The sequence below is a fragment of the Trematomus bernacchii genome, unplaced genomic scaffold (assembly GCF_902827165.1).
Source record: "Trematomus bernacchii unplaced genomic scaffold, fTreBer1.1, whole genome shotgun sequence".
Classification (NCBI taxonomy): Eukaryota; Metazoa; Chordata; class Actinopteri; order Perciformes; family Nototheniidae; genus Trematomus; species Trematomus bernacchii.
The window spans coordinates 25,630,169-25,646,163 of NW_022988043.1; the positions used below are offsets into that span (position 1 = coordinate 25,630,169).

The following is a 15,995-nucleotide window of genomic DNA, read 5'->3' on the forward strand; positions in this document are numbered from 1 at the left end:
ACCAAAGCAGAGATGGACAGGCTTGTAGCATCCTTCATAGTAGAGGAAATGTTGCCCATTTGCACAGTGGAATCACCATCGCATCGTTCAGAGATATACTGCGCAAAATACAGATAGCAGGAGACAGAGGACAGCCATAGTCAGAGCTATCTGGATCAGTCTTATGCGACAATGGAAACTGAACTAAAGAGAACATTTGAAACTTTAGCAGTCTGCGTGATCTGCCTGTAGGGAGGGGCGGGCCGGCCCTGCGAGTAAAGTGACGAGTAAAGTAACGAGTAAAGTAACGAGTTACTTTATGTAGAGAGTAACGAAGTAGTGTAATATATTACTTTTTTTAAAGTAATATGTAATATGTAATATATTACTTTTTTTTAGTAACGACCCCATCTCTGTAAGTGACCTACTAAGTGACCTACTGGCGATGTAAGGGTGGAGAAGGTCATTTATATATTCCGGTGCATTTCCACGCAGGGCTCTATATGTAAGAACTAGGGCTGTCAAGTTAACGCGTTAATACGCCACTAATTATTTTAACGCGATTAACGCATGTGTATTTTTTGTCCTCGCCCCGTAGTTTCAGAGCGCATCGAGTTTAAAATACCATATACAAGCTGATGCTGACAGCCCCGCTCCTGCCGCCCGCTTGTGGCAGACCACACTTCCACGCTCACCGGCAGGCCCGGACTGGCCATCGGGAGGACCGGGAGGGTGTGTGTATGTGTGGCGGGAGCGAGGCACACCTTACGTGTTGTTGTTGTTGTTAGCATCTGGTGCTAGCTAGCTGCGCTAACGGATATAAGGAGCTGTTTCAATGAAAACAGAGGAGCGACATTTCGCCGACAACTGCGCCGAGCACTTGACTTTATGCAGGTAGCCAGACAGTGGGACATTGTACGAAAAGTCAGCACACTCAGCACGGATAGTGCGCGCAACATGATTGCAGCGTCCAGGCAGCTCCCGTTCGAGCATATATGCCTTGAGCTGCACATAGCTCCAACGATCCATCACAGTGTCTACACACACACACACACACACACACACACACACACACACACACACACACACACACACACACACACACACACACACACACACACACACACACACACACACACACACACACACACACACACACACACACACTTTGTATTGTATTATTGTATGAGAGAGGTTCCAGGTTGAATTGAGGCTAATATTTGTAATGTTCAGAGGTTGTTGTGTTTAATATTCATGAGAATATTTGTCATTGTTCAAATGATAATAAACAAACATGTAAAGCATATTTGTCCACTCATATGTTGATAAGAGTATTAAAAACTTGAAAAATATCCCTCTGAGGTACATTTAGAACAGATAAAAAATGTGCGATTAATTTGCGATTAATCGCGATTAACTATGGACAATCATGCGATTAATCGCGATTAAATATTTTAATCGACTGACAGCCCTAGTAATAACCAGAACCTTAAAATCAATTCTAAAACGAGTGGGGAGCCAATGTAAGGATTTTAAAATTGGTGTTATGTGTGTCATCCACAGTCTGGTGGCAGCATTCTGGACCATTTGTAGACGGTTGAGAGATGATTTGCTGAGACACGTGAAAATGGAGTTACAATAATCCAGCCAGGATGATATAAAAGCATGAATGATCATTTCAAGCTCCGCTAATGACACAACAGACCTGAGCTTTGCAATATTTCTGAGATGGAAAGAGCATGTGCGGGTCAGTGATTTAACATGATGATCAAAATGCATTGCCTGATCAAATGTCACACCAAGATTTCGTAGATTGGACCGAACAGCTGAGGAAAGGGACCCAAGACTCTTTGAAATTTTCGGAGCTATTAGGGGCGTTCACACCAAGTACTTTTCCCACAATAGTCAACCCAGTCTCACGCCATTTCGTGTTATAGTCACGAAATTAATTTAATCTATTGATTCGTGTTCACCAACACGATTTTCACATTTTTTTCGTGTCACACAGAACGATTTTAAAAGCAATGTATTTATATTGGTAGTATGTTTCGTGCCTGCACCACGTCTTTTTGTCCGGTCGGGTCTTGGAATACCAGAAGCTGTGTGGTTCATAAACACATTTTCTTACTCAATATCTTACCCTAAGCCTAACCCTATCCCTTTTATTTTAAATTGTATAATGTCTGAGTTTTTTTGCCGTCCGCAAGGAAAATAAATGGGGCTCAGAGCCTCAGAATACTGAAATCTGTATTTTTTGTCATCTCTTTTTCCTTCTAATTTGTTATTATTTACATTGCTTTTAAAATCGTTCTGTGTGACACGAAAAAAATGGGAAAATCGTGTTGGTGAACACGAATCAATAGATTAATTTCGTGACTATAACACGAAATGCCGTGAGACTGTGTTGCAATAGTTCATGAGAACTTTAGTTCATGAGAGCTCTTTTAGTTCTGATGAACTAAAGCAGATCGCGTTCACACCAAAATGAGTTCCTGGGGGTGGATTAGGCAAATGAGCCGCTGACGTCACTTCTTCTTCTTCTGCTTTGGGTTTACTGGCAGGCCGCAAACAACTTCACGGCGAGTACAGTAGGTGGCGGTATGCACCTTAAAGTTGCAATTCGCCAAAAAACCGAGAGAAGAAGAAGAAAAAAAACTTCCGCTTCCGCTGTATGCTTCTGTTTACCTTCCGACCTCAGACACGGTATGGAGTTGACGTTTTGGTGGTCGTGTTATACAGCTTCGTAACTGAGTTATTTAAGCCAATAACTCAGCCACAAATACAAATACAGATGGACCATTCAAATGCAATAGAAATGCTGAGTCGGAGGCGGAGGCGGAGGCGAAGGCGAAGGCGGTTAAGAAGCCTTAACAAAAGGATTGGACGACGAAAAGCACACGCTATGGACATGTTTCGCCGTAGGACAGCTGAGGACCGTTATCACGCCCAAAGAACAGCAATGGTACGTTCATTAAATCACATTAATACTATCTAATGTAGGATTTATGGAGTTATGTAGGGCTAATTTGTGTCTTTGTATGTGTTCCAGATATGCGAATACTACGGAACGCGCCGTGTCCCGCGCTCTCTCTGGGTGAACAATAGAACATCGGCCTGGTGGGAGAAGGTGGTGCCAACGTACACCAATGTGCAGTGGATCAAAGATTTCCGAATGTCCAAGGGCTCTTTTCAACTCCTCTGTATTCGCCTGGAAGCAACGTTGGGGAGACGCAACCTAAAAAAATCGCCGCGGGGCAAGACACGCGCACAGCCCTTATGAGGCATCTGAACAGCATGGAAATTGTAAATTGACAATAAAGCTGATCTTTTGTACAGTGCATTTGGTTCTCTCTTTTATTTACCACAGTCAACAGACACAATTACAATAGTGCAGACACACCTTAGTGCAAAGATTAAATGTCAGTATCAAAACAGTACTCATACTGTATATTTGTATATTAATATGAGTATATTATTATGTTAAATGTGTGTTAAAGACAATGGGATGAGGTTGAAAGCTCTTTAAAAAGCTTTTGTATACCATCTTCACTGTGATAAATACATACATGTTAAGCATACACACCTGAAGAACTACGTTACACACACACAGGTTAGTCTGTGTACCGCTGCACTGCTGCTGGTTTAAACACAGACAGTCATGATGCTAGTGCCGTGCATGTAGGTTCTCTTTTATTTATCAGCAGCAGATCAATAAGTGTCAGTAGTATCAAAACAATATAATAACAGTGGCAATATATATATATATATATATATATATATATATATATATATATATAATAACAATAGGTAGGCTCAGCAGCAGACACACCTTAGTGCAAAGTTAGGTGTCAGTATTAATAACAGTGGCATATATATATAATCACAATAATACAAAATTAACTGTCCCAGGTGTAGGCAATTTGGGGTGAAGTGTCTTGCCCAGGGACACAACGACATCCTGACTGCAGTGGGGTTTGAACCTGTGCTCCCGTGATCCGAACACCAACGCACCAGACCACTGCACAACACGCCTCCCAACAAGTCATTGTACAGTTTATCAACGACGACAAGTTTTTCTTAATTTTTGTATTGAAGGCCTGTTGGATTTAATCAGCTCGCTTAGCACTGCCAGAAGCCCAGCCTGAAAGGTATTTTGTTGCTCCACCTGGCACCATGAGCAGCTGGTCGTCCGATTCCTGGGCCTTGTGTGAATGCAGCAGCCGTTCGTCGTGCATCTCCTTGGCACGCAGGTCCTCATTCTCCTTGCTGACCATGGCACGGCGGTCCATCGCCATGATGGTGTCAAGGAAGCTGTCATCCCGTGCCCGCTTTCCTAAGGAGAAATAAGCAAGATACAAGATCAGTTTAATCGCAACAACGAGACAACATTGTCCAACATTGGACATGGTGCAGGCAGGGACAGTGTACAAAATGCAGGTGTAAAGTATAAGATAGGGTCAAATAATATCAAATAAAAAATAAATATCAAAGTGCCCTTATTTATTGTTTTGTGCTTAATGTATGCTTGAACTTTGTTTTATAGGGATTAGTGGACATCAGTTAGATGTGTAACCTTCTTTCAAGGCCAGAGTAGTTACAGTGTAAGTGGATTGACATCTAACATAACATGGCTGAGTACAATTATAACAATCAATAAAAAAAAGGAAAAATAAATAGAACTTCAATTACATTTCTACTTAAATGTGCAAAAATATTAGAACATCAGTCTTTGTGGCATGCAGGTAATCAACTGTTTAAGCTTTTACCATTAGCATGTAGAATGAATGTTGCAAATGACTTGAAATTATAGCAACTACAATGTATTGTTAGAGGTAGCATTATGTCCAGCTAGCATGCTAATTGCTAACGTTATATTATCGTTTTATCCCGGAGGGGAAAACTAGTTTCTAATCCTGAGAGAAACACCTCGCCTGAAACACACGATTAGTGCCATGAGTTAGTGAAGCAAATTACAGAACATTGCACACTTATTCACAAGTCAAAATGTGTTCATAGCGGGCACGGCTGAGAATAGCTAGCTAGCTAGATGTTGTTAGCCAGCTTGGACCTATGATAGCAAGTTCTAGCATGGCTAGCTCGATCTACTGAGCAAATAAAAGTACATCTAAGACCAGTATTGTGCAGATTAAAACAGTGCAGTGCATGTATTTTATTTTACCTTCGTCCCGACATGACTTTGCCAGGTCTGCTAACTTTGCTGAACCACGGAAACTGCATTCAGTAGAAGCTTCTGAATGCGGCGCTTCGCGTCCTCCAAGTAAATCGCCAGAAGCGCCGACACATCCTCATCACTCCACCGCTCCGATGATTTATTTAGTGTTGCTATAATAACTGCTTTCACAAAAGTAATCTCTTCGGGGGCGCTGGCCCGAAGCGAGCAAATACAATGGCCGCTTACAACAAAAAATTCAGAGTCAAACGGGCGTGGTTTGCATTCCGCACGGCCAATCAGACGTACGAACTATTTTCTCTCTAGCAGGGACTGAAAAGCGGGTCAGACGAACTAATTTGAACTACTTTAGTTCCTGGGGCTTTTTGGTGTGAACGCAAATATATCGTAGTTCTGATGAACTATTGTGGGAAAAGTACTCCAAAGTACTCCGGTGTGAACGCGCCTATACTGTCTGACGCAATGATGAGAACCTCTGTTTTGTCTGCATTAAGCTGACATCCAGTCCTTAATGGCCTTTAGACAGTTGTGTAACACAGATAATCTATCAGGATCATCAGGTTAAAAAGAGACATAAGTTGAATATCATCAGCGTAACAGTGGTAGGAAATATTACTGAATTTGCTGATAACCTGACGCAAGGGAAGCATATATAAGGAAAATAAAATAGGACCCAAAACGGAACCTTGAGGCACACCACAGGTAAGAGCAGCAGTATCAGAAGTGTAAGGACCTAAAGACACAGAGAAACTCCTATCTGAAAGGTAGGAGGAGAACCATTTCAAGGCACTCCCTGAGACACCACCTGCCTGAGCCTTTCCATCATTATTCTGTGATCTACAGTGTCAAAAGCTGCGCTAATGTCCAGCAGCACTAAAACAGAGCATTCACCCCTATCCGCAGACATCATTATGTCTTTGGAGACTCACATTTCCCTCTGTCTGTCCTGCCCAGACTTTTAACTGTGACAGAGAGAAAGGACTGCGCCGCCCAGAGATTGATGCTGAGGCTTCTAATGAAGTCAGCTCCAAAATATTACTGTGCTATTGTTTGTGATTGGAAAGTGGAATTCAAACCTTAGTACCAGACATCTCTTTTATGATCTGCTTATTGTTTTTGATTTAGTATTTCTTTTTTAATCTGTACTTGCATGCCCCAACTGGATTGAGATAAAACTGTTTTATTTTTTCAGTTACATTTTTGTATACATTTCAATAACAGTTTTTCCACATGTCGCACTATAAATGTTATAACTCTTGCTTTGGTGGCCAACAAGACAATCTAAGTCTGCGAATAACATGGTCAGAACCTGCTCTTTTGAGAACTTCATATCTTGTTAAAATGTTACAATGAAATGAAAACAAATTTGAACAAACATTTCTCATAGAATACATTATTGAAAGCTTGTCTAACGCTGACATTATTGATTTTCCTCTCCTTGTATGCAGATGACTTCAGATTTGTGTTTGTTTGAGTCGATTGAATCAAGGCAACAGGAGTAGTGTTGAACAGAGCTGAAGTCACACATTCTTAACAAATTGAGTTTAACAGGACAATCTGGATAAGAACAAACTAAACATGGTGCATCCAGCAACTTCTTGAAGGGATTATTTACCTGTCTGGTTCCTGGAGGGGGGGCATGGGCCCCTGGCTTTTCCAGATGGCCCTGCGGGTTCTTGCTGGGCCGAGGGCTGCCGTCCTTACTGAGGCCCCCTGCCTCGGCTATATCCACCCCACTGTCCTCACTCAGAGTCTGGCCACTGTCTGACAGCTGGGAGAGAGTGGCCCCTGGATGAGGCCCCACAGAGTTAGTCAGTCCACACATGCTGCGGTTCTGCTGTTACCTCAGAACCACACGGAACCATTATTCAACAAAGACATGCTATCTATCTCATATATAAATATTATATATAAATATGTATTTCCAACATTTCAATATGATTTGATCACACTTGTATTAGTATAGTATAGTATTTTTTCCATAACGGATTGTATATACTGTATAGCAAATATTCAAAAATATATATGCATAACAAAATCACAAAGGCAATGTTGTTTATAGGTATGTGTAACAATTTAGAATTTCTCGCCCATGTAGAGATGGTCTCTGCAAAGGGAAACCAAACACTCATACGTGTACCTCTTTGCTGTGTTCGGCAGTCTGCAGACAGCCAGTTCATGTCGGTCAGGATGACTTTGTGGGTGAGGGCGGGGGAGCAGGGCCGGTCAGGACTACAGGTTGGAGCAGCAGGTGTGATGAGGGAGGGGCAGGGGGAGGGACATGGGGAGGGGCGAGGTGATAGATGAGGGGATTGCATGGGAGATGCAGCTTTTGAAGAATTAGCTGACTTTGCAAAGTAGGAGGACTTCTCATAGGAGCTAGATCTGCAAGCCATCCTGACAGATGCCTCTGAGGACTGCCGGGGGGGCAGGAGGCCGGGGCAGGTGTGGGGTCCTGAGCTGTGCCAGCTGCTGGCCCCATGCTGGTGGAAGGGATGAGCGAAGTTGGAGTGGTTGTATTGTTCAGGGTCAGATATTTGAAGGGAACTCTGGCATGTGTGATTAAGTGCATTGAGGGAAGCGTGGTGGCTGGCAGCAGCACAGGTGTGTTGGGCAGAGGGGGGCAAAGACTGCTGGGTGCTGGGGAGGGATTTGAGGGACTTGTAGAGGCAATCCTGGAGCAGCCGTATTGGGCCAGTGAGAAGGGGGCTGGAGCTGAGCTGCCCCCGGCGGGCTGGAGGCTTCCTGCTGGGCTCCTTGTCCCTGGACAGTCTGCTGTGAGCCTGGGGGGGGGCATCTCTTGATAATGTAGGAGATTCACCTGAAGCACGCATTTCAGCCTGTCAATGAAAAAAGCTCCTATATGAGTTTAAAAGTTAACAAAATGAACAAGGCTTATAAAGATTACTGGTTCATTTAGTGACAGCTGTGGTTGCAGAATTGTCCTCTCAAAATGAAATGAGAGGATTAATAGACTGGAAGCTAGGAAACCGCTGGCCTGGCTCTGTCCAAAGTTGAAAAACTCCAAATACTCACAACTCTAAAGCATTGAAGAAGACACATTCTGCTCATTTTAAGGTTCATATCAGTATGTAGTGTCTCTACTGGGACATGTCTCCATGCTTTAATGTTCAAAAAGCTCTTTATTTTTCTCATACTGCCTGTGCTGCAGCACCTCTTTTCACGCTCTGTCTGAAACCAAAGCCCAGTCAGCTCTGATTGGTTAGTGGACGGCTCTGTTGTGATACAATACATCCTTAATGGACCACCTCCTGGGCCTTCCTTAATCTTGTTACATTGATCTATCATGTCCTCTGAATATATAGTAATACTGTGGTGTGAGGCATTATATGTTGATTTTTAATCTTTGTCTTTATTAGGATCCCCATTAGCACTAGCATGAGCATTGGCTATTCTTCCTGGGGTCCTCACACACACAAAACATACATACACATACATACAACAAAATTAAAACAAAACAGCTCATAATTTCATGCAATATACAGTGCTATATGAAATGAAAACTAAAATGGTCATCCAATTTTTGCCATCATAAGGCCAAACAAAAAAATACAAATGAGTGTACAGATGTAGCACTCCAGATAGGACTCCACCCAGCGGATTCCAACCAAAAACCCAGCGGATCAGTGGCTGGGGGCGTTGCCAAATTGCTAGAGGGCGTTGCCAAATTTCCCCATTTGTTCAATTACAGGATTTAACCATGAGATGGCGCTTCATTCACAAATACACAAAGACAACTGGGTGTTGTAGACCTTAGTCTGTTTGCAATGTTTGCAGCTCTGCAGTTGTGTTTGCTGAATACTGTAGCATTTAATCACTTATTTGTTATGGTTTTCACAGGCTACTATAACGAAAAAACATCAATATTTTAGATCAAATAAAGTATATATAATCTTATTATCTTAATTGTAATTCAATAATATATAGTCTTTATATATTAAATAATCATAATAATAATGTAAATGTTTACACTTCTTTATTTTTTATGCTCATACCTTTACAATAGTTTGCTTTAATATGCAGTATATTTTTTGTAATATTGTTGTGGTGTACACAGAACAGTAGATCGAAGTAAATCAACTCATACATTATCACGTATTATACAGTAATGTGTTGTATTATTAAGTAATATACATTAACCCCATTATAGCAGATGCCACATTGAATGGATGAACACATTTATGCATCAATAATTACAACGAAGTATTTCTAAATATAAGTTGCACAAATTATATGTATGTAATACTAATAACATAATGATTCATTTTACTTTCAGATGATAATACTTTTCACTTGGGCTATTGACAATTTTGAAGGCAGGACATTTGCTTCTAACACGTCTTTTTACCTAGGTAAATATTCGGAATACTTCTTCCACCTCTGATTTTAACCTGTCTGTGTTTTTAAAACTTTAATTAAATGTTTGATATTTCCAGAGACCCTTTCAGACCGGCAATGCTGCCCTGCATGTTAACTCCGATAGTCCATCGGAATGTGACAAAAGTCAGAAGTCTCCCATCGCCCTTGGGAGACTTTCTCCACACATTCCGATGGGCAATTAGTTTTAAACAAAGAGTCCGCAACATGGGCTACTATCTCTTGTTAACAGAGGGGGGATGGTAGAGCTTTGTCACACCGTTTCAGGGTTAATGAATAGTGGATAGGAGAATTCAGAGCAAAGCAAGAAACACTCCAGCCTTTTATTTAAACTTGTTTAAAACATATCTAAATAAATATGTGTGTCCCGGGCCATAAATGTAAGTATGCTGTCAGATAAAGCCACGACATCACAATTCCCGTATTGCTTTGAACCCACCAGCTTTTATGGAGAAAATAAGTTATATAATAATTAACCAGAGGCATGCTTCTCACTATTTTATGCATAGAAACAACAGGCTACTGTGTGTGTGAGGAATCAGCTGTTTATTTCATATTAGTTTCATTGTGGCAGCGTCCATCACTGCTCTCCCTGGTTGCAATACACAAAGACAGCTACTGTAACTGTAAGCTTGTCACTCAGAGGGGGGTGGGGGCCATGGCTGATGGTATAGCAGTAATATTAAACACTAATAATACAGTAAACTATTAACAATAGTACAATATTATAGCCCGTTTGCCCATGGTGAGATGACGAGGCTTCATTAAAAATAAACCTCTTTTTAGTGAATTACTGAGTTTGGGCAAGTTAATAACGTTTCAATGAAGTTGACTACAGTATATTCATATTTGTCAATTTGGCGAACATAGCCTAGACATAAATGATCGTGAAGATGATGATTAAATTAGGATTCAAAATCGGTAGTGAGAGCCTTGAGCACTGCATTTCCTCCCGTCGGATGTGATATAAAAACAAACCCATTATTTTTGTAGTTGTAAACTCACGTGGATTAAACCACATTTATTAGTGCTTTCATGTCAATTCGGCGAACATATGATACATTAAATGATCGTGAGGATGATGATTAAAAATCGTTTGTTTGAGCCGGTCTGCATTTCCTGATGAAAAAACAAACCGATGGTTTTGTGTAGTACGCCAACGTGGATTAAACAACATTATTTTGTTAAATAAAAACTTTGTGATGTTTTGTAAATGATTACATGTCTCTTATTTAGGACAGAATATGATCCTATCCGTGACATATGGATCTTAACAAAGATCCGCTATTATCAGATACCTGTCGAGATCTATCAGCTGTTTATTTCACATGAGTTCCAGTGTGGCAGCTTTTTAATCACTGCTAGATTTGGGTAATACGAACCTTCCTTCTATTGCATGTCGTGTTTGATAGTTATGTTGAACATACTGCGCTATAAACCTTTGTGATAATATATGTGGTAAGTGAGTCACTGTAATATTTCTGACAAAATTTAACAAAATATAAGTTGACCTCTGTCTGACACTTAACCATTTCAGTGTCTCCAGCATTCCAGTTACTCTGGTTCTGTAGGAGCACTGCAGTGCACATCGTGCTGCCTTATGTTGTGCTACTTTTAGTTTGTTTAAGTATTTTTCTGCAGCACTAGACCATATAACCAAACAATAATCAAGCTGCGACAGAACCAAAGCATCCAGGACTTGTCTACTAACATCTATTGGCCAATATTTTACAATTCTTTTTACAAGTGACACACCCCTTCCCATTTTACATACAACATTATCAATTTGTTTAGACAAGGGCTTCTCAAACTCCGGACCAAGGTCCGGATCCGGACCGAACTGCAAATCAATCCGGACCGAACCCTGTTAAAAAAAAAAAGAATCAGATTCTGATGTACATTATAAAAAAAAAAATCAGATTCTGATGTAAATTAATGTATATTTTCTTGTGTCTGACGCGTTGTGAGAATGCACGTGCATATATATTTACTTGTGTGCGCGAGCGTGACACGCATTGCAGACCGCCAGTTAACTGCAAGTTTACCTTGATTTTCGAATGCTTCTAATGCCTTTTTTGCCGAGGCATTGGCTGCAGACAAACAGTGCCATTTCTCCCACTAGTTCAAGCCATCATCCTGTATTGCATGTGTGTGTGCGTGTGTATACAGGGGTGCCGTTTCGTTGCTCCGCTCCGGGGGGGACTTTACTGGCATTGATCCGGACCAGTGACCTTGTATAAAATTCACAAGTGGACCTTTAACAAAAAAGTTTGAGTACCCCTGGTTTAGACCAAGATCATTTATGATCCAGGGTCATACCTAGCAATTTTGTCTCCTTGACCTGTTGAATTTGAATATGGTTTGAATGTAATTGCAATTTGGGTTCACCTTTTAACTGATGATTTGATCCTATTAATAAACATTTTTGTTTTTCCAGCATTGAGTACTAACTTATTATTTATGACCCACTCTGATATCAATTGTAGATCTTTATTCATAAAATTAGTCAACTGTCTTTTATTCGATGCTGCATCATATATTGTTGAGTCATCTGCATACATTACAATTTTGGCTTTTTGTAACACTAATGGTAGGTCATTTGTGAAAATAGAAAATGAAAGTGGTCCAAAACAACTACCGTGAGGTACTCCACAAGTGACTGTCTTAATCTTTGAGAGACTTCCATTAAGGAAAACAGTTTGACTTGTCAGGTAACTTTCTAACCACCTCAGCATATCAAAAATAAAACCATATTGTTCCAGCTTGTGTTACAGTAAAGAATGGTCAATGACATAAAAAGCAGAACTAAAATCAAGTAGTACTGCACCCACTAACTTCCTATTATCTAGTTCGCCCTTCCAGACATCTGTCATTTGTCACAGCCGTGCATGTCGAATGGCCAGGGTTGCGGTCGAATAGTCCAAAATTCAGCTCCTAACGTCTATCCCTATCGTCTATCCCTTGACCTCTGTGTGAAACGTCACGGGGTTAAGGGATAGTGGATAGGAGAATTCAAAAGGACTTAGGAGAGGAGACTGCGGTACTTTAGAGAATCCGACTGCACTGCCAAAATGCCCTGTCAAATTTAAGGCCAAACGTTCTAGATATAAGCATGCTTGCGCTTAAAACAAGCAAATTTGGCTGCCAGTGCAGTAAGTGAATTTCACTTGATAAGATGTCTTAAAACAAGTCAGGCTGTCCGACTGTCATTATAGCACATAAAATCTTGAAATAAGATACGTATTAGAAGTAAATATCCTGCATTCAAAATTGTCAATTGCCCAAGTTAAAAGTATTATCCTCTGAAAGTAAAATTAATAATTATGTTATTAGTATTAAATACATATAAGTATTTTTACAACTTGTATTTAGAAATACTCCGTTGTAATTATTGATGCATAAATGTGTTCATCCATTCAATGTGGCATCTGCTATAATGGGGTTAATGTATGATATTACTTAATAATACAATACATTATATACAATTAAGATAATAAGATTAGATATACTTTATTTGTTTTTTCGTTATAGTAGCCTGTGAAAACCATAACAAATAAGTGATTAAATGCTACAGTATTCAGCAAACACAACTGCAGAGCTGCAAACATTGCAAACAGACTAAGGTCTACAACATCCAGTTGTCTTTGTGTATTTGTGAATGAAGTGCCATCTCATGGTTAAATCCTGAAATTGAACAAATTGGGAAATTTGGCAACGCCCTCTTAGGAAATAGTGGGAGGGCTTTAATCTCCCAGCCACTGGGATCCGCTGGGTTTTTGGTTGGAATCCGCTGGGTGGAGTCCTATCTGGAGTGCTACATCTGTAGCTGCTGTATACCTTGTGGTGCCGCTGAATGTGACCATTTGTCATGTTGTTAACAGCTAAGCTAGGCACTGTTACATTCACATGTCCATACAGATGTTGTTTTATTGCTGTTAAAGAGCTAAAGATAAAGGAGAATTTAGTCATAATTATTGGTCCTGAAATTTGAGTGTATTCATTGTAAATGTAACAAAATTAGCAACATATCTAAGAAATGTACCATCTAAATTATCCCCACCTGGTGGTTTATCGTTACATTTACCTAGTAGACATTCAACATCTGTAATTGTCACTTTTTCTATTTTAAATATTTTAGTCAAGAATTTCCCTTCCACCTCAAGATATGTTGAGGTGGATTTTTGATTCACTAAACTCCACAGTTTTTTCTTGTCATCCTTTATATCTTTAATTTTATTTCCATAATACAATTGTTTTATTTTTTGATTTAATGCTGTAACATAATTCCTTAACCTTCTATAAATGTGCCCATCTGACTCATAACTGATGAGAGAGCTACATGTTTTGCACCATCTCTTTGTTTCATTAGATCCCTTAGTTCCTCATCTAACCAGGCGCTCTAAAGTTCCTTACTGTCTGCTTTCTAAGTGGAGCATGTTTATCAATCACCTGCATAAATAACTAATTAAAAACATCAAGAGCATCATCTGAGGCCTGTACTACGAAGCCGGATTTTCCTAACCTGGATATGTTTGAGTTAGCCGGTTGGCCCAATCCAAAACATACGCGCTCTCGCTAAACTGTACTACGACGCTGGTTATCAAGTGGATCGCTCAAGCCAGCCGTGTCCTATCTAGTTAGGTGCTCGTTCACATGAAAGGGGTGGTATTTGGAGCATTCGACCAATCACAAACATGGACAAGCGTACTGACAGCGCAGCGTCATACTTCCTGAATGAAAAGTGAACTTTAATATTAGTCAAATATGAAGAAGTTAAACTTTAAACATCCATGACTTAAACACTTTATCCAGGATAAAAGCCACATAGCTGCACCTGCAAGGTGAATACAGCTGGTAAAAGAAAAAGCGTTTGAATGCGTACATTAACAGGTTTATGATATCACTGCCCCGTCTAAGACACGATCTGACTTTAATTACATTTGACTCGAGTGTTTCGTCAACTTAATGTGTTGCTTAAAATAATACTTCTGCATACAGTATGTGACACTGTGAGTGTTGCACGGCCAGATACGGCTCAAGAAGCTGACTCAAATAAGGAAATATAGGATACATTATGATGTGATATGATATGAATGATAATGGGACACAACGACGTCTGCACTCACAGTGCCGCGGACTGTACTTAATGTTACTCTGATCCGGTTACTTATGTTGTGGCAGATATTTAAGTAAGCTTTCTTAACGCTAATGTTATAATAGTCAGATTGCTCTGAAGATGGGAGGGGATATTCTATTAATTTTCACGTTCACACAGTCAGTTGATTTTTGCCGGCCGTCTTTCCTGCAACGGCAGTTTTTCTGTATTTCCTCTATCCTGTAATATGAATTGATAGCTTTAAACTCCGCACACGGAGCTCTGATTGGTCAGCAGGCGGTGCTTTCACTGAGTTGATCTCTTAGCCTGCAACCTAACCTCCTTCCGAGGAGGTTAGCCGCTCAGCATAAGTTACCATGGAGATCTAGCCCGCTAAAAAGAGAACCAGCGTCGTAGGACCGGAAAGCCCGAGTTTTCCCTGAAGTCAGCCGGCTAAGCGAAAATCCGGCTTCGTAGTATACCCCCCTGGATCGACTTTCTCAAAAACATGTTTCCAACATATCTTTTGAACATCCTGTATAAATGAATCTTCACATAAATATTTCATTGATCTCACAATGACTTTCGGTCCTGCTCTTGGCACCTTTGTCTTTCTCACGATAATTATTAAATTATGATAAGTACACATACTGGAATTGATATTGCCTGTGAACATAAATGGCTAAGATTTGTAAATATATGATCAATACAAGTTGCACCTTTTGACCCATCTTTCTTTATGCGTATCCGAGTAGGTTTAGTCACCATTTGTACCAAGTTACAAGTATTAGTTATTGTCTGCAGCTTGTTTTTAAGGGCACAGTGCAACATATTCCAGTCAATGTTTACATCTCCGATAAAATAAATCTCTCTGTCAAGATCGCAAACTTTATCTAACATTTCACATAATTTGTCTAAATAAGTTAGGTTTGCATTTGGAGGTCTGTAACAACATCCTACCAACAAAGGTTTCAAGTGAGGTAAATGAATTTGCAACCAAAGTACTTCAATATCAGCAGACATCAATCCTATCTCACTTTAGCTGGTATTTGCTTTTGAATGTATACTGCCACCCCACCTCCATATGCATTCCTGTCCTTTCTAAATATACTGAACCCATGAATGTCCACTGCAGCGTCATTAAAGATGTCATCTAAGTGAGTTTCAGATATTGCTAATGCTAACAAATGAATACCACATGATAATATTTCCTCTATCTCAGACACTTTATTTCTTAGACTACAAATATTTATATGAGCCAATTTGAACCCTTTACTTGGTAACTTATTTGACATTAAGATGGCAATTTAAATGTTATCTCTTTTTCACTTC

At 40.1% G+C, this 15,995-nt stretch overlaps 1 protein-coding gene across 1 annotated transcript in view; it reads right to left on the reverse strand.

Moving 5' to 3' along the window:
- The window catches only part of LOC117472474 (whirlin-like), a 177,510-nt gene that overhangs the window by 20,830 nt on the left and 140,685 nt on the right, over positions 1–15,995 (reverse strand). The window contains exons 9-10 of the mRNA XM_034117677.1: positions 7,311–8,010; positions 6,786–6,958 (exon numbers count right to left, since the gene is read on the reverse strand). Coding sequence (XP_033973568.1) covers positions 6,786–6,958; positions 7,311–8,010 — 873 coding nt within the window. The remainder of the gene's footprint in view (positions 1–6,785; positions 6,959–7,310; positions 8,011–15,995) is intronic.